This window comes from Ovis aries, chromosome 4 (assembly GCF_016772045.2).
Source record: "Ovis aries strain OAR_USU_Benz2616 breed Rambouillet chromosome 4, ARS-UI_Ramb_v3.0, whole genome shotgun sequence".
Taxonomy (NCBI): domain Eukaryota; kingdom Metazoa; phylum Chordata; class Mammalia; order Artiodactyla; family Bovidae; genus Ovis; species Ovis aries.
The window spans coordinates 96769440-96794524 of record NC_056057.1 but is presented as its reverse complement, the minus strand read 5'-3'; the positions used below and the strand labels follow the sequence as shown (position 1 = coordinate 96794524).

Here is a 25085-nt window from a genome sequence, read left to right as displayed (position 1 = left end):
AGTAACTTCATTCATAAGTCTGTAATGAGTAGTGAAAATAACACACACTTATTCCTTCAATATTAAGAATAAGAGGACTCATAGAAGAGTAATTATATTACTTATAATTAAATTTATAATAATTATCTTGCTCTTTTTTTCTAATTGCTTTCAGGGTCTTAATGCACTGGAAGCTACTTTCAACCAATGCCATTAAGCAGCAAAGACATAGGATATTCCACAAAAACATAAAATCTCTAAACTAGTGGAGTGACAAAGTAAAGGTGCAAAACAATTACAGAATTAGACTGCAGGTCTTATAACTCTAGGCATGGTTTATTAGCAAAATGAGCAGTTCTATTTTTATTATAAAAAAATTTATTCTTATTTATTTGGCTGTACTGGGTCTTAGTTGCAGCATGTGGGGTTCTAGCTCCCTGACCAGGGATCAAACTCAGGACCCCTACATTAGGAACACATAGTCCTAGCCACTGGACCACCAGGGAAGTCCCTAATGAGCAGTTTTAAAGTTCATTAAACTAGCTACTGATAACTACGATGTTATCAAGTTTTACATTAATGATAATTTCCTCACTGTATTAATTTCATTTTCCAATATTTCAGAAATAGTTTCCACATAATCCACCACTTTGAGTAGTACTGTGTGACAAAATGTGAGACTTGCTTTCTTTTGACTCTTATTTACACATCACAGAGCTTAATAGGCAGGTTTAAATATAATCAGTGAAGGGATTTCCCTGCTGGTCCAGTGGTTAAGAATTCGCCTTTCAATGCAGGGGACATGGGTTCAAAACTGGTTGGGAAAAGGTCCCACATGCTGCAGGGCAAGTAAGACGGGGCACTAACTACAGAGAAACCAAGCACTGCAACGAAAGATCCCTCATTCCACAGCAAAGATCTGCGTGACACAACTAGGACCTGATGCAGCCAAATAAATAAAAACAATGAGTGAAAATTTTAAACTTCAGTAGGAGAAAACTATTATTCAACTTTAATCTTACTTTATATCAGAGCCTACATAAATGAAGATAAGATTTCATTTCCATGGTTCAACAGCTACAAGATTCTAATGCCTTACTTGATGTAAACTTGAAAACCTGAATTTTTCTTTGCAACTCTCCCATTAATTGAAATGTATTACGTTAGCTAATAACTTTCCCTGAATCAGCCTTCTTCTATGTAAAATAGGGACCATCTTAAGTTTTTACTGATTTCACGGGGGTACAATGAAAAAGACCGAAATGTCAGTTCTTATATATTATACATAAGATGCAAAACTGAAGCTATATTCAAGCACTAATCAATCAGAAGTTTCCTGCAAATGCTTTCTCCTTCGTAATAGATAGGTTTAGATTCTGCAGCTCATTACTGTAGAAGTTTTACCCTTTTCTTCCTTCTTCTCTCCAATCAGTAAAGTCAGTATTACCACTTTCAGGAACAGATTAAGAAAACACTGAAATAAATTTATTGTCAGTATGCTTGCATTTTATATATTTAATCCGTTAGCTTTCAGATATAAAGCTATAATCTGTTTGCTACCACATGCAAACATGTGGTAGCATGTTTGAAGAAACATGCTTTCTTCATCTTTGAAAGAAATTACCTTGTATGTGACTGATAAAATAGGAAAATGATGCCAATGTAACTCAGAACTTATGGAGGTTCATAAGCAATTTTCTCCAGTATACTGATATTTAACACTATCTGGGAAAGCTTTCTCACAAACAAAATGAAGGCTTTGACAATGTATGAAGACCAGAGGAAGAAAGCTGAACATCCACAGACCTGCCTTCCTTTACCACAAGTAGCTCATTTAAGAACTGCTACACTTTCCATTATGTTAACCATCTGACAAAGCAGTGAGTGCCGATGGAGGAGTGACAAAAACTCCTCCCATATGAAAAGACAGATTAATGAAGAACATCACACCCAAGGTCAGATTTTAAGTTTTGATAAAAATAGTCTTCATTAGCATCAAATGTCCTCTAGTGTCTACAGCTCGAAGAGAGAAGTATGAGACCTGAGGTTTAAAGCTCCAAAATCACTGTGATGCTTAATATAAACGCCTATATTTAACTGTTGTTGTTCAGTCACGTCAGACTCTTTACTTACTAGCATTCATTCTTTTTAGAATTACTACACTAGTAATTTTTATTAGTATCTGGCTATTAAGTTCCATAGATTTAGAATGGTATGTCCCATTTCTACCTCTCTCCTAAGTCCTACTAGCTTTAGTGAGCAATTTTGCAGAATTTAAGGTTTTCGAGGGACACATGTTTGGCATCATAACACCATAACCTATAATTTTCCAGAGACTCTATATAAAAGCAGTTTGTGCTGTTATTCTCTATAAATAATGCCCAACCTTCTGTTATAGCCATAAAACAAAAAAATTTAAAAGAAAAATTGAATGTAATAAAATACCTCTGCCATCTTGCTGAGGAACCTTTGTCTTTTTTTAAGCACCTGATTTTCAGTAGTAGGGTACAGCGAAACGTGAATACAAATGAACTGGAACATTAAAGCAAAAGCACCCACAACCTAGAAGGTCAGACTTACCTTTGGTGCTTTTGGGAATGATCTGACTCCATCGTGGCTTATATTCCTGCTGACTGATATACTGGTTAAACAAGCCATCTGCAAATATTAAAGGAGAGAGAATTACATCTTAATAGCTTACACTTTTTATTACAGCAAAAAAGACCAAAATGTGGAAGCCTACATTAAAGAAACTCACTAATATGACACTAAAACAACAGCACATTTTCATAAAATGTCACTTTAGTTTTTATGCTACCTCAAATATAAATAGCAAAATATAAGTTGACACGACCATGTACACACATTTTTTCAGTGGCAGCTATTAAACTTACTAAGTTCTCCCCATTTTTGTACTATTATACCAAAAAACTAGAAAAGGAAATGGGAGCTCCAACAACTTTGGACTAGGCCCTTGTATCGTCGGGAAAAAACAAAACTAGTCCTTTAAAGTGAAAATACCATTTTTACAGTTTAAGTATAAAATTGTATAGAGATAAAAGTACCAGTAACTGTAATAGTATATTTATTGAATACTAAACATTAGAATCTGTGCAATCTGATCTGATCTAATTCTAAAATCAACTTTATGAATTACACATTATCATCTTCATTTTATAGATGTGGAAATGCATACTCAAGAGTCATCAATGAATTTAACCCAAATAACAGAGCTCTTAAGTAGTCGGGCAGGGACTCATGTTTCACTATGCTTTACTTTCTTCATTTAATAAATTCTAAATCTCGTTCTTAACAGGAGTTTTTACAGAATAGTGACTAGTTATACTAGCTACTATGATGGTCTATACTAGGTACTATGATGGAGACTGAACTCCCCACATACATCCATTCTACTAGAAATTATTATCAAGTCCTAATCCTGTGCCCTTCAACAAAGATTAGTTTAAGAATGGTATGAACCAATCTCTGGCTACTGAATCATGAGGATCTCCTGGCGGGTGGGGAGGGTTGCTTTCAGTTCACTTCAGTTCAGTCGCTCAGTCATGTCCGACTCTTTGCGACCCCATGAATCGCAGCACGCCAGGCCTCCCTCTCCATCACCAACTCCCGGAGTTCACTCAGACTCAACGTCCATCGAGTCCGTGATGCCATCCAGCCATCTCATCTTCTCTCGTCCCCTTCTCCTCCTGCCCCCAATCCCTCCCAGCATCAGAGTCTTTTCCAATGAGTCAACTCTTCGCATGAGGTGCCAAAGTACTGGAGTTTCAGCTTTAGCATCATTCCTTCCAAAGAAATCCCAGGGCTGATCTCCTTCAGAATGGACTGGCTGGATCTCCTTGCAGTCTAAGGGACTCTCAAGTGTCTTCTCCAACACCACAGTTCAAAAGCATCAATTCTTTGGTGCTCAGCCTTCTTCACAGTCCAACTCTCACATCCATACATGACTACTGGTAAAACCATAGCCTTGACTAGACGGACCTTAGTCAGCAAAGTAATGTCTCTGCTTTTCAATATACTATCTAGGCTGGTCATAACTTTTCTCCCAAGGAGTAAGCGTCTTTTAATTTCATGGCTGCAATCACCATCTGCAGTGATTTTGGAGCCCCTAAAAATAGAGTCTGACACTGTTTCTACTGTTTCCCATCTATTTCCCATGGAGTGATGGGACCAGATGCCATGATCTTCATTTTCTGAATGTTGAGCTTTAAACCAACTTTTTCACTCTCCACTTTCACTTTCAACAAGAGGCTTTTAGTTCCTCTTCACTTTCTGCCATAAGGGTAGTGTCATCTGCATATCTGAGGTGATTGATATTTCTCCCGGCAATCTTGATTCCAGCTTGTGTTTCTTCCAGTCCAGCGTTTTTCATGATGTACTCTGCATATAAGTTATATAAGCAGGGTGACAATGTACAGCCTTGACGCACTCCTTTTCCTATTTGGAACCAGTCTGTTGTTCCATGTCCAGTTCTAACTGTTGCTTCCTAACCTGCATATAGGTTTCTCAAGAGGCAGGTCAGGTGGTCTGTCTTCCCATCTCGTTCAGAATTTTCCACAGTTTATTGTGATCCACACAGTCAAAGGCTTTGGCATAGTCAAGAAAGCAGAAATAGATGTTTTTCTGGAACTCTCTTGCTTTTTCCACGATCCAATGGATGTTGGCAATTTGATCTCTGGTTCCTCTGCCTTTTCTAAAACCAGCTTAAACATCTGTAAGTTCACGGTTCACGTATTGCTGAAGCCTGGCTTGGAGAATTTTAAGCATTACTTTGCTAGAGTGTGAGATGCGTGCAATTGTGCAGTAGTTTGAGCATTCTTTGGCATTGCCTTTCTTTGGGATTGGAATGAAAACTGACCTTTTCCAGTCCTGTGGCCACTGCTGAGTTTTCCAAATTTGCTGGCATATTGAGTGCAACACTTTCACAGCATCATCTATCAGGATTTGAAACAGCTCAACTGGAATTCCATCACCTCCACTAGCTTTGTTCGTAGTGATGCTTTCTAAGGCCCACTTGACTTCACATTCCAGGATGTCTGGCTCTAGGTGAGTGATCACACCATCGTGATTATCTGGGTCATGAAGATCTTTTTTTGTACAGTTCTTCTGTGTATTCTGGCCACCTCTTCTTAATATCTTCTGATTCTGTTAGGTTTGCTTTAGGGAAATATTTTCTTACTTTTAAATGAATATACAGAGAAGGAAGAAAAAAATCTACTTTTGTTTCCCTGGAAATGTTTATATCAACATGCAAATGTACATAACTGCTACATTCAAGAATGAAATCAACTTCTGTAATGATGACAGGACAGAGAGAGAGAAAGAAACTGGATCACTGAATCCACTAACCATGAAATCTACCTTACCTCTGGACTTCTTGTTATATGATAAAACAACATTCCCTTACTTTTCAAACTAGGGTTTTCTTTTACATGAGCTCAAACAGATTATAATTTACAGTTACTTTTACTGTAAATTTTGTCATTTGTCTCTGATTTCAATCTGAATAAAGGATTTCCTTTTGCTTCATTTAGCCACTGAAAGCAAATACTTTTGCAAAGAACTTATAAGTAAAACTGTTCTCCCTGACTTGTATACTTGCCAAAGACTGTGTAATTTACAGAACCTCCCTAATGTCTTTTTTTTTCTGGGCAATTATGAAGCTCAATTGCTACCACACCCTTCAGCTTTCAAGTCCTTTCACATGGCTTTGAGAAGAAAAGCTTATCTCATAAACTCAACTACTTTCTTTTTCTTTGCTTGTGGACTTTAAAAAATTATTGCAAAAAGTAAGCTCTCTCCTTCTTAAATTAGCACTCATAAATTAGCATTTATATTTTAAATGTTAAAGTAAGGGGAACAAATAGACTTACAGCATGTTTTATTGAGTGTTTCTATCAATATTATCTACTCCCATAGGTTTTCATGACAATTCTTGCCCCATTCAGTCTATTCTGGCCAATAGTATTTTCCCATTACAAGAGTGGGAAATCTTTTTTAATCCAGACAAAATGTTGTTGCGCTCCTACTAACAATAATGATAAGATGACAATAAATATAATAATTACAAATTTAGAAATAAAACAGTACATTTTAGTTCATTTTGTGAAAGGCACATAAAAGTTAAATGATCCTTCTTACAAACTGTAAACAGGACAAGATAAAATTATTTAAGATAAATAATGATTTTAAAATATTCTACATAATGGCTAACTGCAGAGGAGAGAGAGGAAAAAGTAAAAGATGAAACTATACAGAGATAACAGAAAACTGAGGGAGATAAGAAAACGGCAGAAAAATACAAAGCAACAATAGAGACAATTAGAAAAGTAATACACTTTGTATTTTTTTGAGTGTTAGTCACTCAGTCGTAGCCAACTCTTTGTGACCCCATGGGCTGTAGTCCACCAGGCTCCTCTGTCCATGGAATTCTCCCAGCATGAATACTGGAGTGGCTTGCCATGCCCTCCTCCAGGGGATCCTCGAGAACCAGGGAATGAACCTGGGTCTCCTGCATTGCAGGCAGATTCTTTACCATCTGAGCCACCAGTGAAGCCCAAGCCAACAGAGGAGACATAAGAGATGCAAGTTCGATCCCTGGGTCAAGAAGACCCCTGAAGGAGAGCATAGCAACCCACTCTAGTATTCTTGCCTGGAGAATCCCATGGACAGAGGAGACTGGCAGGCTACAGTCCACAGGGCCGCACACTGTCACATAAGACTGAAGCAACATAGCATGCAATTGTCCTACTGCCTAAGTCTCCGACAGTAATTTATTACAGGACTTTTGATAAGTCAATTAAGTTCCTCATCTATAAAACTGGTGTTTAAGAGTTGGATAGAGCCTGAGGTTCCTTCCAAATTCTGCCATTCTAGGATTCCATCACTGTTAGAACCAATATATTTATTTACTTCAACTGTGTGTGTCTGGCTGATTCCACCTTATGTTCACCTTAGAAAAGTTTCCATCTCCTCTTTTTCCTTAAAGTCTTCTGTGACTATTCTGAAAAAGAAATCACAATCCACTGGGGGGAATTCTTCTAAGAGCTCCTAAAGTAGTGATCATAGGAACATAATCAGATGACGCACTTCCTGATCTTTAAAGTCATTCTGAACACTGGAGGTAAAATTCTGTTTCTTCAACCAATCCTTCTATCCTCACTCTTAACTAACCTGAAAAGCTTACAAATACTTTATCCATCAAGCGCTTCACAATTTCTCTTCTATCAAACACAACCGTCTTATGAAAATAGGAATTTTTCAAAGTAAAAAAAGCAATTCTCAAAACATTATGTAATTTTTGTAAAATCAATTTGTAAATACCACACACAGAAAAACACACAGTGACATACATCAAAAACTTAAAAGTGACTTTCTTTGGTTGGCAGGAGTAGAATAATTTTGATTTTTGCCTTTGCATTTATTTGTCTCCCCCCCCCCTTTTTTTTTCACATTGAGCACTATTACTATCAGAAGAAAAGCCACAAAACAACTAGATACAGGATTTTTTCCCATAACGTAGGGAGAATTTTGCAACACACTATTGTTACCAATATAAACCATTATCACATATACTTTGTTACCCCTGAAATATCTCTTCTTCAAGGCTCACTAGACATATTCAGTTTCCATAAGCAGTGCTTTGTACATTGACATTAGCTTGTTTTAACAAGGACAAAGAGACCTAAGCATGCACAAAGGATTTATACTCAGGCATGCAGAGGAACTTACTTCCAAAATTTAAATATTAAGTACTCCAAACTTAAAATTAGAAATTATGATGATTTTACTATAGATACAGTTAACCTTCTTTTGAATAATGACACTTAAGAGTATAACATCAGAGATGTTCAGTATATAATAAATGCTTAGAATGGAAAAAAGAGCAAGACGTGGAGGGACTTTCCTAGCCACATGGTTGACATTTCCTTTGAGTCATCTTATTGTTACTAAGTTCCTTACATTTCAACAAACTGTTCATAAAACTCCTACTTCCAATGAAGTCAATTTCTAGTACATAATGGCTCCCTGATAAGTCACACCATCTTGCAAAGTAGTCAAGCAAATATTTAAAAAACATTGTTTGGGGAACTTATTAATTTGCCTCCCTCTATCTCAAATAAATCCCTTTTCTCTTCACTAGTCTAAAGGTCACACAGTTCTCTTTGGTATCTCTTATTCGTTCTTCAGTTCAGTTCAGTCGCTCAGTTGTGTCCAACTATTTGCGACCCCATGAATCGCAGCACACCACGCCTCTCTGTCCACCACCAACTCCTGGAGTTCACCCATACTCACGTCCATCGAGTCAGTGATGCCATCCAGCCATCTCATCCTCTCTCGTCCCCTTCTCCTCCTGCCCCCAATCCCTCCCAGCATCAGAGTCTTTTCCAATGAGTCAGTTCTTCGCATGAGGTGGCCAAAGTACTGGAGTTTCAGCTTTAGCATCATTCCTTCCAAAGAAATCCCAGGCCTGATCTCCTTCAGAATGGACTAGTTGGATCTCCTTGCAGTCCAAGGGACTCTCAAGAGTCTTCTCCAACACCACAGTTCAAAAGCATCAATTCTTTGGCACTCAGCCTTCTTCACAGTTCAACTCTCACATCCATACATGACTACTGGAAAAACCAGAGCCTTGACTATCAGAAAATTTGAAGAAAGTTACTTCAATATAGAATTATCAAACCTGGAAGCAAATCTTTAAAAAGATCTTACCAAGGAAGAGTTGACTTTTATTGCATACTTACTGTGTGCAAGACACCAGAAAGGTTAACCCATTTACTCCTTAAAATAAATCTATGCAATGGCTATTACTAATTATTGCAAAGTTTAGAAAATCAAACTTCAGAGAAATTAGTAAGCTATTTCTGCTTTATTGACTATGCCAAAGCCTTTGACTGTGTGGATCACAATAAACTGTGGAAAATTCTGAAAGAGATGGGAAGACAGACCACCTGACCTGCCTCTTGAGAAACCTGTATGCAGGTCAGGAAGCAACAGTTAGAACTGGACATGGAACAACAGACTGGTTCCAAATAGGAAAAGGAGTATGTCAAGGCTGTACATTGTCACCCTGCTTATGTAATTTCTATGCAGAGTACATCATGATAAATGCAGGACTGGAAGAACCACAAGCTGGAATCAAGATTGCCGGGAGAAATATCAATAACCTCAGATATGCAGAGGACACCACCCTTATGGCAGAAAGTGAAGAGGAACCAAAAAGCCTCTTGATGAAAGTGAAAGAGGAGAGTGAAAAAGGTGGCTTAAAGCTCAACATTCAGAAAATGAAGATCATGGCATCCGGTCCCTTCACTCCATGGGAAATAGATGGGGAAACAGTGTCAGACTTTAATTTTGGGGGGCTCCAAAATCACTGCAGATGGTGATTGCAGCCATGAAATTAAAAGACGCTTACTCCTTGGGAGAAAAGTTATGACCAACCTACATAGCATATTCAAAAGCAGAGACATTACTTTGCTGACTAAGGTCCGTCTAGTCAAGGCTATGGTTTTTCCAGTAGTCATGTATGGATGTGAGAGTTGGACTGTGAAGAAGGCTGAGCACCAAAGAATTGATGCTTTTGAACTGTGGTGTTGGAGAAGACTCTTGAGAGTCCCTTGGACTGCAAGGAGATCCAACCAGTCCATTCTAAAGAAGATCAACCCTGGGATTTCTTTGGAAGGAATGATGCTAAAGCTGAAACTCCAGTACTTTGGCCACCTCACGCAAAGAACTGACTCATTGGAGAAGACTTTGATGCTGGGAGGGGTTGGGGGCAGGAGGAGAAGGGGACGAGAGAGGATGAGATGGCTGGATGGCATCACTGACTCGATGGACATTGAGTCTGAGTGAACTCCGGGAGTTGGTGATGGACAGGGAGGCCTGGCGTGCTGCGATTTATGGGGTCGCAAAGAGTCGGACACGACTAAGTGACTGAACTGAACTGAACTGAAAGACTCTAACGAAAAAGGTATAAAGCCCAATTCCAAAGTCTAAAGTATTTTCAACTCTTTATAGAGAGCATGTAAATAAAAATAAACACACACATATAACTAACACAAATAATAGTTTTTAAATTATACTCTCAGATTAAACATTGTAGTAAAAGACACAACAATGTACCTATTCAATAACACTTTAAAAAAGGCGAGAGTCTGGGAAACAAAACTCACACACAATATTAAATATTCTAATAAAAGTGGGATAGAACAGTCGAAATATGTCACATTAATTACAATTTAAAGGAAAAAATGTAATCTCACTGTTAAATAAATGACCTATTGGACACTGAAGCTCAAGTTTAACTTCTTATGTTTCATTTTCTCTCTGCAACACTGGTTTGCCACTACTCCAGATCACTTTCTTATCTGAAGTATTCATGTCAGTTGGAAGTTGTTCCAGAAAACAAATGGCTAGTTTGATAAGCTAACTATTCTACCAAAAACTAAAACTAAAACCAAACCAAACCAAGCCAAAACACAACACCTCTTTTGGAGATACCATAAGACATAAAAGCTATAAACATAATTCCAGCTCTCTCATACCTCTCCACACTCAACTCTAAATTCTTGTACTTTCATTTTGTAATATTAAACTATATCATGACTCAAAATTTTAAAATTACTTAAATGTTGCATTTTGCAGAGAAACATGATAAATTAAAGATTACCCTCATTTAATCTATTAGAATACATATTATTGCCTACTGAGAGAGAAACTGGGTTATCGTTAAATAGTCCAGATTAGATCTGAAGCAAATTATATTTAGTAGCTAATTTCAATGAAATAAAATGCTTAAGAATCTTCTTTCATGTCCTCAAAAAGAATAGTAATATAAAGTTTATTAATATACTGTTTTCTTGGTGAACAGCCATTTCAAACCCATAGGAGACATGCTGCTGCTGCTGAGTCGCTTCAGTTGTGTCTGACTCTGTGCGACACCGTAGACGGCAGCCCACCAGGCTCCGCTGCACCTGGGATTCTCCAGGCAAGAACACTGGAACGGGTTGCCATTTCCTTCCCCAATGCATGAAAGTGAAACGTGAAAGTGAAGTCACTCAGTCGTGTTCGACTCTTTGCGACCCCATGGACGGCAGCCCACCAGGCTCCTCCATCCATGGGATTTTCCAGGCAAGAGTACTGGAGTGGGGTGCTATTGCCTTCTCCAGGAGACACGCTAAAGAACCTTTATTTTTTAATAGGATAAGTTAAAATTTTCAAAATTAAACAGTCATAAGCTTGAAATACTTGAGGTGATCAATAAAAATGCTATAAACATTATTAAAGCAGGGTAAAGATGGGACTTCCCCGGCCATCCAGTAATTAAGACATCACTCTTCCACTATGGGAGGCATACATTTGATCCCTGTTCAGGGAACTAAATGGCAATCCACTTCAGTGTTCTTGCCTGGAGAATCCCAGGGACGGGGGAGTCTGGTAGGCTGCCATCTATGGGGTCGCACAGAGTCAGACACAACTGAAGTAACTTAGTAGCAGCAGCAGCAGCAAGGAACTAAGATCCCGCATTAAAAAATAGAAAAAAACAAAAAGGCAGGGTAAAGATGTTTTCAAAATATATTGCTTTCAGTTCCTTGTTTTAATGTTAAAGAACTCCTTTCAAGATCTAATAACAAATGAAAAGTTTACACCTCTGCTGCCCAAATAATTTCCCTATGTTTACAAAATTTCTAATTCTATAAAGGTCTTGCTTAGTTAATAAGCCTTTCGTCTGGTATATTTACTTGTATATATTCTAAATGACTGAACACAAACAACTGAGCTTTCTACTGAAACAATGACATTCTCATCTACAAAACTACGAAAACAACTGTTATATTATTTTAAAAGTTCCCAAACAAAAAAAGTACAGCATTTAAACGGCTAAGAACTATTCAAGCTTAAAAGATTATTTTCATATTTTAAGAAGTCAGGCAGTTGCTAATATTCCTATATGTCTATTTTTGACAAAAACCTAAACCAGGAAATCAGAAGGGTCTGCCAAGAATAAACTATCAAAAAGAACTGAAATTATGACTTCGGAGAAATCACACTAAGATCTAGTTGCTAACAATTCTCAAACTATTGACAGTCTCCCAGCCCAATACCATCTCATTTTTTCTGTATGATTACGACTATAATAAACACATTTCATAAAGTCTTAACCAGGCACAAGCTGATTCTGTCTCTAAGAATGAATACTCTTTTGAAAAGGACATGGTTGAAAAAAAAAAGCAACTTAGGAAGGAAATTTTAATCAAAAGGAAAATACTATGGTCAAACTTCATCCAAGATTAAAAAAAGAAGTACTGAATACAGTATTAGGGCCTACATTCAAACTTTTATCAAACTGATTTTTTACCAACACAGAAATTTTTTTATAAGATTAAAAACTCACTTATAAGTACAGCATAAAAAAGTTTTTGATAGTTCAAGAAGAATAATGGATGGGTAAAACAGATTTTTTTTAAAATTATGCATTTCAGCAGTTTGATCAAATTCTGACAAGAGAAATACATAACTTATAAAAATTTACATTACAACAATAAATACGGGGGAAACTAAACCAGTAAATATTTACCTGGATGGCAAAGCATAGTGGTAAAGTGAACAGACTTAAAATTAAGCCCTGCCACTTACTAAGTACACTCTCTTAGGCAAATTACTTAATCAATGTGAGCTATTAAATTGAAATAACAATACTTGCCTAGAAAGTAGGTATGATAATTAAATAAATTAATTCATATATAGTATTTATTATGTATTAAAAAGAAGAGACAACAATTTGTCAACAAAGGTCTGTATATTCAAAGCTATGATTTTTCCAGTAGTCATGTATGGATGTGTGAGCTGGACCATAAAGAAGGCTGAGTGCCAAAGAACTGATGCTTTTGAACTATGGTTTGGAGAAGACTCTAGAAGTCCCTCAGACTGCAAGGAGATCAAACCAGTCAATCATAAAGGAAATCAACGCTGAATATTCATTGGAAAGACTGAGGTTGAAGCTGAAGCTCCAATACTTTGGCCACCTGATGTGAAGAGCCCACTCATTAGAAAACATCCTGATGCTGGTAAAGACAAAAGGCGGGAGGAGAAGGGGATGACAGAGGACGAGATGGTTGGATGTCATCACCAACTCAATGGACATGGGTTTGAGCAAGCTCCAGGAGATGGTGAGGGACAGGGAAGCCTGGGGTGCTGTAGTCCATGGGGATGCCAAGAATTGGACACGACTGAGCGACTGACTCAACAACATAGTATTTATTACAGTAGATAGCATGTTTGCCTTTGATATAATAATGATATATAATAATATAAAAATGATATAATATTTGGAACTGTATATGGAAGAAAACTAGTAATTTTTTATATACAAAATAAGAAAAATGGCATAAAGGCAAACAGAAATTAAGAGATGGAGGAGCAACTGAAGTGCAGGAATAATTCTGGAAAAGTAGCTTGAAAGAGCTGGCCTTGAGGAATGAGCTGGAAGCAAACAGTGATAAAAAGGTGAAGTAATCAGGGATGGCAAATACAGCACAAACAAAAGTACAAAGGCCCCGATGGTTCAGATGGTAAATAATGTGCCAGCAATGCAGGAGACTCAGGTTCAATCCCTGGGTCAGGAAGATCCTCTGGAGAAGGGAACAGATAGCCACGCCAGTATTCTTAACCTGGAGAATTTCATGGACAGAGAAGCCTGGTGGGCTGTACAGTCCATGGAATGGCAAAGAGTTGAACATGACTGAGCAAATAACACACACAAATAGCTGATTCAATCTGCTGTACAGTAGAAACTAACACAACACCGTAAAGCAACTATACACTAATGAAAACTAATTTTAAGAAAAAGACATGAATGAACAGGAGTCAGGGAAACAAGTCATGTTTCCGGAAGCAGTCTGGTGGAAAAAAAAGAGAGAGAGAGATTTTGCATTAGGAGTACTGTTGAGAAGAAACAATGTCCCAAGAGAAAAGCAACACCATAAGAAAAAATCTTTCTGTTCTAGAACACAGTCCTACGAGCCTATTTAAAACAGGAAAAGTTTATTTCTTTCAAAGATTACTAAATGCCAAAAACAAGCAATTCAAGATTTTTATGAAGATATAAAAAAGAAAAGGAAGAAAAAGTTTTGAAGTGGCAAAAAGAAATCTGATTCAACATTAAAACGTAGTCATGTAATAGATGAAAATGGCCAAATACTTTTCCATGAAGATAAAAAAGTAAGAAACTCTCTTATACAATATTAGCACAGTTAGAAATACAAACAGAAAACAGAGATAAAAGATAAGGTTTGAGAACAAAGGTAAATAAAACATGAACGTCAGAGTCGAAGGAATAAAGGAAAAGAAGAATACATAACAGAAATGAAGATCAAAGTAAGAAAGAAAACATTAACAATATAGTAATGGAAATGAGATAAAGATATTAGAGAAGCTTAAAAAATTAAACATAAATGTGCAATTAAAATGAGAAAATGAAAGAAATGAAAAATACACAGGCAATGTACCTTTAACTTGAAAGAAAACCAAAATACATAATAGTTAACAGGGTCACCACACTGGAGTTGCCCTATTTACATAATTATAAAATAACCTAAAACAAAGGTATAGCTAATATACTTGTATATTTAAACAGCCATAGGAAAAAAGACAGACTGCAAAGCCAATAGCTGAAACTGCCAATAATGAAAACTGATAACAGTGAAATGATACCCAAAATGTACTTGAAGAAAATAACTGTCAATCTAGAATTCCATGTAAGTTAAATGTTAGTCACTCAGTCATGTCTGACTCTTTGGGACCCCATGGACCACAACCCGCCAGGCTTCTCTGTCCACGGAATTTCCCAGGCAAGCATACTGGAGTGGGTTGCCATTTTCTCTAGAATTCTATACCCTGTAAAATATCTTTCGAGAAAAGAGGCAAATTTTCAAGCAAACAAAAACTGAGTTAATCTTCATTAGAAGAAATTCTAAAGGATGTGCTTAAGGCAGAAGGAATATGATCTTAGATATAAAATCAAAGATTCAAATTGCAATGCACAGCAAAAAAATCTGTAAAATTTGATAAAATTAATGGATACTATAAAATCAAGATTAGTAATGTCTTCTAGGATCTCTGAATATAGGACGAAAATAAGGAACAATAGCATATGAGCTGGAATGTAAGTAGATGGGAGTTGAAAGTCTATTACATTCTTGTACTGATAAATTTTGTTAAGTATTTATATTTGTAGTCATTTACAGACTCACCATGAAAGAATATAAACAGGCTGCACTACTTCCAAATAAATAAAGAAAAAATAGAAAGGTTAAAATTAAAAAAAAAAAATAAGAGATAAGAACCAAAGAGAAGAAATAAAGGACATGACAAAATTTTTCAGTAAAATGGTAGGATTAAACTCATATATTTACCAGTAATTCGATCAAGTAAGTAAATTAATGTTCAAATCAAAATAAGACAGATTTTTTTTTTTTAAACAACCAACTAAATTTACAGGCAATACATCTCTGAAAAAAGGATACAGAAAGCTTGAAATTAAAACATGGAGATAGATATGTTATGTAAACACTAACCAAATAAAGGCAGTTATATTAATGTAAGACAATCTATACCTCAAGGTAAAAACATTACTAGAGATAAAAATATACTTTAATACAAAAGCTTTCATCCAAAATTAAAAAATTAAAAATTTGTATACATCTAGTAATATAGCTTCAAAATATACCAAGCAAAAGCTGACAGAATTATATGAAGAGAGAATTTCATAATCATAGTTGGAAGCGTTAACACGTTTTCTTAGTAATTAAGAGAATCAGATGGAAACTTTACTAGGAAGGCAGACTTACACAGCATGATCAGCAGACTAGACTAGCTGGACTGCGATGAAGCACCGCACCAGCAACTAAAGACTGGATTCCATCCAAGTGCACATAGTATGTTTATAAAAATTGAAAAAGGAGGCAACATGGTAAGTCTTTTCAAATTCTGAAGAACTGGAATGTGCAAAATATACTTTGACCACTATGCATTTAGTTAGACAGAAGTAATAAAGAAAAGAGCCAGAAAACCTTTATGTATTTGGAAATTAAAAACTATATTTCTTACATAACTATGACTCACAAAAGAGCAGTATCATTTCCTAATGAAATTAATGAACTGGATAAAAATTAAAACAGTTCATAGCACAATTAAAAAATAAGAAGAGGGAAATTCATGTCCTTAAATGCATATAACAGGAAAATAACAAAGTCTGAAAATTAAAAAGCTAAGTATCCATCTCAGTAAATTATAAAAAGCATATTAATCTCAAAGAGAAAAAGAAGACAATATTAAACACAGAGTATAAGTCAAGGACATAAAAGTTAACATAAAGAATCAACAAACCAGAAGTTGGTTCTCTCAAAAGATAAACTTATGGTAAAAGTAATGAATTGGGGAGGGAGAAATAATTCATAAATAATAAATATTAACACATTTTAAGAAATCCTACAAACATTAAACAGATAATGGGGGGTATCAGGTACAGTTTCATGCTAGTAAGTTTGAAATTTTAGGTGATCTTATTAAACCTCAATCAACCAATCAAATGACTCTGCATAGTCCTATAAAGTTTAAAGAAATTGAACTGGTAACCTAAAACTATTCCTGCAAGTAAATCTCAAGCACAGATAGTTCAATGGTAAATTCAACCAAGCATCTGAGAAAGAAATAATTCACATCTTACATTTATTCAGAAAACAGGAAGAAAAGGTTAAATCCTAAACATTTTATGTGAATTAGTCTAATAGGTATTAGTCTAATTAGGTATGTCATGGAAGCATAAATATGTAGATTCTACCCTATCCCTATTTATATAGGGCATAAGCCTATAAAATATAGGAGATCAAACAAGTCAATCCTAAAGGAAATCAGTCCTGAATGTTCATTAGAAGAACTGATGCTGAAGCTGAAGCTCCAATACTTTGGCCACCTGATGCAAAAAGCAAACTCACAGGAAACGATCCTGATGCTGGGAAAGGCTGAAGGCAGGAAGAGAAGGTGGGGGACAACACAGGATGAGATGATTGGATGGCATCACCGACTCAATGGACATGAGTTTGAGCAAGCTCCGGGAGTTGTGAAGGAAGGGGAAGCCTGGCATGCTGCAGTCCATGGTGTTGCAAAGAGTCGGTCACGACTGAGTGACTGAACAACAAAAAAGGAAGTTTCTAGGCAAACAGGAAGTCTATTAAAGAAATGAATATAGCCCAACATTTTCTTAAAATACAGACTATACTTGAAGAAGAGCATACTAATACATCAAATACACTAAAAGTAGTTTTTATTTCCTCTACCATAAGAAGTCTGAAAAATGCTTTGGATTCCCTAGACTTTCTTATGATCAGGCAGAAACGTCTTACCCTTCTCTACTATGTTTTTAATGGAGCACAAGCCAAAAAACTTTGCAGTGTTTACTTCCTTATTTGTCCAACAAATCATCATCAGTGAAGTCAGCAGCAAACTGAATAACCCTGGAAGGAATGTTTATTAACTAAACACTGTTCCAGGCCAGTGAAGTGTAAAAAAAGTATGACTTGGCTTTAAGTCTCAAGCATAGTTACTACCAATTTCCCTAAACTTGGTTCCTTCCTAGAGTCAGAAGGATAAGTTAACTATCTGCAATAGCAGAGTTACACATGATTTTAACTTCTCTTAAATGAGTCTATTGCTAAACAGGCAGTTCTAAAACCTGTTTTTAGCTAATTACATAAAATTGCTGGTGGGTCTGTTGTTTACCTTAACAAAATATTAAATGCCATAAAAAGACTTAGAACATAAAGTTACTTGTGCCTTCATCTACAAAGTTAAAAAAATATAAACTCATTCTCAGAAATGGTATACATACATATATATATACACACACATATATACTTTCATTAGTAGCATTTTGATTATAAGAGATTATTATATATGTTCTATTTGTATATAGTCCAAAGTATATTCTATTTAAACACAGTAATCATTTATTTGAAAGTATCATCATCAATTAGATAAACAGTAACAATGCCTAAGGTTGAGCGGCAGGTTTGTTGTTATTACACAGTGAAGCTGGGAGCAATTCATTTTAACTTAACTTTAAATTTATAAACTCAAAGAAGGCACTGGTTCTGTTTCTCTAACTGTAAAATATTCAACCAAATCCTAAAGGAAATCAGTCCTGAATATTCACTGGAAGGACTGATGCTGAAGCTGAAGCTCCAATACTTTGGCCACCTGATGTGAAGAGCTGACTCACTGGAAAAGACCCTGATGGCTGGGAAAGACTCAAGGTGGGAGAAGAAGGGGATGACAGAGGATGAGATGGTTGGATGGCATCACCAACTCAATGGACATGAGTTTGAGCAAGCTCCGGGAGCTGGTGATACACAGGGAAGCTTGGCGTGCTGCAGTCCATAGGGTTACAAAGAGTCGGACACGACTGTGTGACTGAACAAGAACAACAACTCTGATAAGTGAGTGCCTAATAATAATGAAAGATAGTGATAAGATTAAAATATATGAAAAGAGGACCAGGAAAGTTTATTATTCTTTGTTTCTATTAAAGCAATAGGATTTCTATATAACTTTTTGCATCATTTCACAAGTTTCATACTGAGCATTAAGCTTTTTCACTCACAGTGCTTCTGACTCCAAATGTGTAGGTTTTCTCCTTACACCAACCATTTCTCCAATTCTCTGATTCCAACTTGATATCCAACAGAGATTCAACTCAATTCTGACAGTATCTCCCTGGAGTTAGTGTCAGATCTCATAAGTTAAAGGACTTAGTCTGACAAGACTATCCTCGCTTCAAATTCCAATCGTAAATTCCATTCCACTGGTACTTGTGACCTACCAGCTGTAAATTGGGGTTTCCCACAGCACCTTTCAGAGTCAATGAGTCTAGAGTAATTACATAATTTAGGAAAGTACTTTAGTTACTATCACTGGTTTATTATAAAGGATTCAAATCTGAAACAGCCAAATGGAAGAAAACTGTAGGGCAAGGTACGAGGGTAGAGGGTGTGTGTGTGACTGGAAGTGTGTGTAGCTTCGTGTGTGTTTGACTGGAAGTGTGTGCAGCTTCATGTGTGTGTGTGACTGGAAGTGTGTGTGTTTGTGTACCTTCCATACCCTTCATGCCACGCTCCCTAGCACCTCAATGTGTTCATCAAACTAAAGTAGTCTGAACCCCACTGTTCTGGGCTTTGGGGGAGATACCATCAGGTGGGCATGACTGATTAAAACATGGTTTTAGGTGACTGAACACCATAGTTGACTCTGCTTCACTCCCCAGAGATCAGGGATGGGGCTGAATCACATGGTTTGATCTTGATGGAGATCTGAAGTTACCTAGGGACTTCAGCACCAGTCATCTCAGCATACAGAAGACACATCACTCTGCAGATCCCAAGGGTTTTAGGAGTTGTGTGCCAGGAAACAGAAAAGACCAAATACTTATTTTTCATTATAACACAAGCATCTACTCTGTACTCTGTTACTATGACAGTTAAATTTTTTAAAAGCATTAAGACAGAGTTCCTTAAATAACAAAACACAAGACCTTAAATATTTAATTGGTATCATCCTCCAAAACAATTACCTTGGGAGATTATATTGTTAGGGGAAACACACACCCTGGTCAGGCAGCATAGTAACCATCTGCATGAGTTATTTCACAACAGGAGGTCCTAGTAAAGAACATGGAATTAATAAGCTACCTACCACTCTTTCCTGGAAGAGTTTGGGAAAGGTTAAAAGGAGACCGTGTGTCCCACCATCTCCCAGATTTCTCACTGGCATCTATCTTGGCTGAGCAATGCATGTGGCCCCAGGAAGGACTCTGAGTTGAAATGATTGGCCAGAGACAACCCAGAAACTAATCCCATCACAATAAAACCTGAGCCTGCGAGCCACATGGCAGAGCCGTTCTCCTGGGTTCCCTTATCCTACTGCTCTCTGCCTGGGCGCCCCTTCCCAATAAAGTCTCTTGCTCTGTTGGCACATGTGTCTCCTGGGATAGTTCATTTTCCAGTGTTAAACAAGAGCCCACTCTCAGGCCCTGGAAGGGGTTCTCCTTTCTACAACAATATTATGCTCTAACATTCACATTTCTTTCAGAATCAGATCACAGGCTAGCCAAGAAAGTTAGCAATTATGTAGCATTCACATTACACAGACAATGTTTCTAATACAAATCTCTTCATTATCAACTATATCATTATTAACTGTATACTAATAAAATTTTTTGGCTTATCCAAGCACTCCCCACCCCCAAATTGTATGTGTGTATATATCAGGCGCTCAGTGGTGCCCAACTCTTTGCGACCCCATGGACTGTAGTCTGCCAGGCTCTTCTGAACATGGAATTCTCCAGGCAAGAATACTGGAGTGGGTTGTCATTTCCTCCTCCAGGATATCTTCCTGACCCAGAGATTGAACCTGGGTCTCCTGTGCTGGCAGACAGATTCTTAACCATCTGAGCCACCAGGGAAGCCCCAAATTACACTATTTAAAAAATGACAACTTATTATCAACAAAAATATGTAAAGGAATAGGTCACTGGTACTGATGGTAACATTAAAAGAATTTTTCTAAGTCGCTCAGTGCTAGTCAATGTTAGCATCTGTAAGTACATGGTTTTCCAAGATGAAAACTTAAATTTAGATACGTGAGTTCAAGTATGTTACTTGCTTATTTTTCAAGTTTCATTATCACATTATGGACCTGTCTTAAAGAAAGTAAGTCCCTAACTCAAGGAACTAAATCTTTAGAGTAAAAAGATGGGGGAGGAGAAGGAAAAAAGAAAAGAAAACTAAGAACTGACATAAACTTATATATTCTTTAAAAAAAAAAAAAATCCTGTTTCTTGTATATACTTAAAAATCGCCCTAATAACCAATCTAAGTTACGTATTTATGACATACCATTTACAGCTTTTTCAATCAATTCTTCACAGGCATCAAAATCACCCTTCAATACCAATTTATCATGCAGATCTGTTAACATTGGATGTTCCAGGGCAATCTTAGTTTTCTTTTGCAGTGATTCAAAGGCTTCTGTATAGTTATGTTGTCTAAAGTGTTTTAGGCAAAGACGAATAGCTTCCTGTTCACGGTACTACTGGAACACAAGAGAAGGTATGAAAAAAAGAGATCTGGTTAGTTATTACTTTAGGAAATAAGAAGTGACAATTACTAACCTAAAGTGAGCATTTTAAACATTAACTAAACATACTAAGCATAACTTAGCATTGTACTAACCCTATTCATTAGTATCATTACTAATTCTACTATTAAATGGCAAAGCTGAAGCTTAGTCAATTGTAATAACTTGCCAAAAGTCACAAAGTATACAGCAGAAAGATATTAAAGAGATGAAGATATACAGATATATTACTGGCATATTATTTCATGAAGATAAAAGATAACAAAAGATGAAACCAGGCCTAATTCTGAACTTTCAAGAAAAGAACCAGAAAAAATATTTATCAAGTCTTACTTAAGATGGTAAAAATAATAGCTTCCAAGCTTTTTACTAATTGGGCTACAACGTTGGTACTGAAAGCACAGAAGTAATAAGTTATTAGTTGAATGACAAATATTATCAAATGTTCATGTATTTCAAATTCACAAACAGGTTTTATGACTCAAAATCATCAGGGAGAAACTATTTAAGTTTCATAATTTTTTACCAACCCTGAGCTAATTCATTGATTAAATAGCTATAAAGTAAAAAAATCTCAATTAATTACAATCCAAAAAGAAATATTTAAAGTACTAAGTCTCTTGCCTAAAAAGATGAATGCCAAAAAACAAGATCACATATAGAATTTAAAAGAAAATTTAACTTCAAGTATAAGTTATGACACAGGAAACAGACTTACAGACAAGGGCAGGGGAGAAGTGGGAGAGGGTGAAATAAATGGAGAGAGCAGCACGGATGCATGTACACTAACATGTGTAAATAGACAGCCAATGGAACTCGAACTGGGGCTGTGTAAGCACCTAGAGGGGTGGGAATGGGCGAAAGGGAAGAGGGAGATTCAAGAGAAGGGGGGACATATGTATACCTATGGTAATTCATGTTGATGTATGACAGAAATCAAACCAATACTGTAAACCAATCATCAATCAAAAATAAATAATTATTTAAACAAAGAATAAGTTATAAGACTTCCACAAATTTCCTAAATAAGAATACAACAAACTGACATGGAACCAATGCATAATAACCAAATAAAAATATAATTTACTTGTCAGCATTACTGTTTAATAAGGTAGGAAAATTTACAAGACTCAAAATACTAATCAGTTTATAGTCTCTGATATTTTATTAATGACAGGTTACCAAAACACTTTTTCTTAAACACTATAGCAAGGTTTTCCCTCATCAATCAACAAGAATAATTTATATACAAACTAACTTGACATTAATAGCTTCATATGCTTGCTGCTAAGTCGCTTCAGTCATGTTTGACTCTGTGCGACCCCAGAGACGGCAGCCCACCAGGCTCCCCTGTCCCTGGGATTCTCCAGGCAACAACACTGGAGTGTGTTGCCACTTCCTTCTCCAATGGATGAAAGTGCAAAGTGAAAGTGAAGTCACTCAGTCATGTTCCACTCTTAGTGACCCCATGGACTGCAGCCTACCAGGCTCCTCTGTCCATGGGATTTTCCAGGCAAGAGTACTGGAGTGGAGTGGCTTCTAAATAAAGATTTACCTAACTATTTGGAACCATATTAAACAGTAATACCTTGTTATCATGCTGACTTTAATTTCTAAAGGTTTACAATAACACAGAGAACTTGACGAAAGAATGACCAAACAATTTTAAGTTCTCAAATACAATCTGTCCACAATGTTGTGGGGGGAAAGGTGCAATCGCCAATTTCTCAAAGTATCAAGTGATTTGTGAATATATTAAAGAAAGCACATGTACATATCAGAGGCTAAAGAGAAAAATTTTTCCAGTATCCTTACTCATTAATTTTTTTAAAAAAAGAACCAACAGAATTTAGAAGACTGTAAGTATCTGCTAAGCGCTGTTATATGTACAACACTGTAATTATCATTTTTAATGTTTAAGAATATCATCTCAACCTTGAAATAATTTAGAATATTACAGGTAATCCCAGAAAATATATTAAAAATATAGAAAAACAAAAACCCAGCATCTACTTTAAATTGAATATAATCAAATCCCCACAATAAATTAGTCAAACAAAAAGTTCCTCAATTACACTGACCAGAAAAGAACCGAAATTCTATTTAAAAAAAAAAAAAAACAACTTAGAAAGAACCTATATTGTTTTCCAACCTCCTAACAGATGAGTTGACAGCTCAGTCCAAGAAGTCCAGAAGCAGTGATTAGATTAAAGCTTATCATTCCCCTAAGGAGAAACAGACCTCCCCTCAACAAAAACACAGCCAAAGAGTTAAATGGATATACATCAGAAACAAAGACGAAACATTAAAGGTATTCAAAAAAAAACAAAGACTCATTTCCTAATAATTTAAATTCATACTTCTCAGGTTGCATTTATTATATAAAATGACCTATGAATAAAATTATTAAATATTATCTTTATACTTCCTATAAGAATAAGATCACACTATTTATAGAAACTATCTCAAATTTTAGTTCTTTAAAAGGAAAAGTAAACACTGCTATTTTACTCAACATAAACACAAAGGAGGAATACATAAGAGCAATCCAGAACCACAACTATCCCACTGAAAACTGTGTATAAATGTTTCTATCAATACAGATTTGGTATATGAATGTAATAGCAGATTCTGGTGCCACCCTGTCTGCATTGATGCACTGCCTGGAGCACTTGATAGCTGTGTGTCCTGAGGCAAAATACTCATCCTCTCTGTGTTCTACTTCATCATCTGTAAAATATGGATAATAATTGTACCTATCTCATATAGTGGCAATGAGTGAATAAGTGACAAAGAACGTAATAACCTGGCAAAATGCAAATGTTCAATAAACACTGATTCATCTTTTTAATTATCATTGCTGTTCTCAATATTTTAAATTAATCTCAAGACAAGAGCATGACACAATTCTCTATTACAGGCATCTGAAACATAAAATCAGGATTTTAAAATACGGTCCTACCTTACTATACCAGTTGAGACAGGGCTGTACTACATCAGGATCATCAATGCCGCTAAGTTCAACATACCAGATGCTGAAGTTGAAGCTGGGTCCCCATGATAAGAGTGGAACTTGGAGAAGGGAAAAAAGAAAGAAAAAAAAAACCAACATAGTTCAAATAAAACTTTAGCAAAGTAAAACAACAATTCAAAGTTAATAGCAAATTTTCTGAATACTTTCTATATGCCCAGCACTGTACTATTGGTGCTAGGGCCACAGTAGCAAAATGAAATGTATGATCTATGCCATTATGAGGCTACTTTAATTATAGAAACATGAGGATATATTCAAAGTGTCATGTATCTATCCCCCCAAAAACAGGGCCAGGGCTAGATGATTTATTTTAGCAGGTTAGTTTTTATCAATGCCACAAGAAACAAATAATTACTATAAAAGTTATTTATAATTTAAACTGTATCAGAGCACAGAAAGAGACAAACTTCAATTGCTTAGCAAAGTGGCATATCCCAGAAAACAAAACCAGAAGAGAAAAGATTTAAGGATAATATCAGCTCTGAGTATATATTCAAATTTTTAAATAATACTGATTTTTTTTAAAAAGCAAATTAATTCTACCAGGTTTTCACTGCACTAAATAGAATTAGCTCAAGGAATGGAAGGTTGGTTCAACAGGAGTGATATTAATGTAATTCATTATGTTAAGTAAGTAAAAGAGAAGCACATTTGATTACTTCAACAGATGCTAAGAGCAAACTAATAAAATTTATTTAAAAAACCCAAAACTCTTAAGGAACAGAGGCAGAAGAAAACTTTGCTACCTAGATTTTTTTCTTAAGTATCAAAACCTCAACCCACAACCCCCCTCAAACAAACCAAACCAAAACAAAAAACTAACAGAGAAACATTAAGTATTCCCACTCAAATCAGGAACATGACA

The 25085-nt window shown here is 36.1% G+C and overlaps 1 protein-coding gene across 5 annotated transcripts in view; it reads right to left on the bottom strand.

Moving 5' to 3' along the window:
* MKLN1 (muskelin 1) overlaps nucleotides 1-25085 on the bottom strand; it is a 384978-nt gene that overhangs the window by 101885 nt on the left and 258008 nt on the right. For all 5 annotated transcript variants that reach the window (XM_004008073.5, XM_042249238.1, XM_004008072.5 and 2 more), the window contains 3 exons: nucleotides 24149-24258; nucleotides 20946-21138; nucleotides 2560-2637 (listed from right to left, as the gene is read on the bottom strand). In XM_004008073.5, the coding sequence (XP_004008122.1) occupies nucleotides 2560-2637; nucleotides 20946-21138; nucleotides 24149-24258 (381 nt within the window). The remainder of the gene's footprint in view (nucleotides 1-2559; nucleotides 2638-20945; nucleotides 21139-24148; nucleotides 24259-25085) is intronic.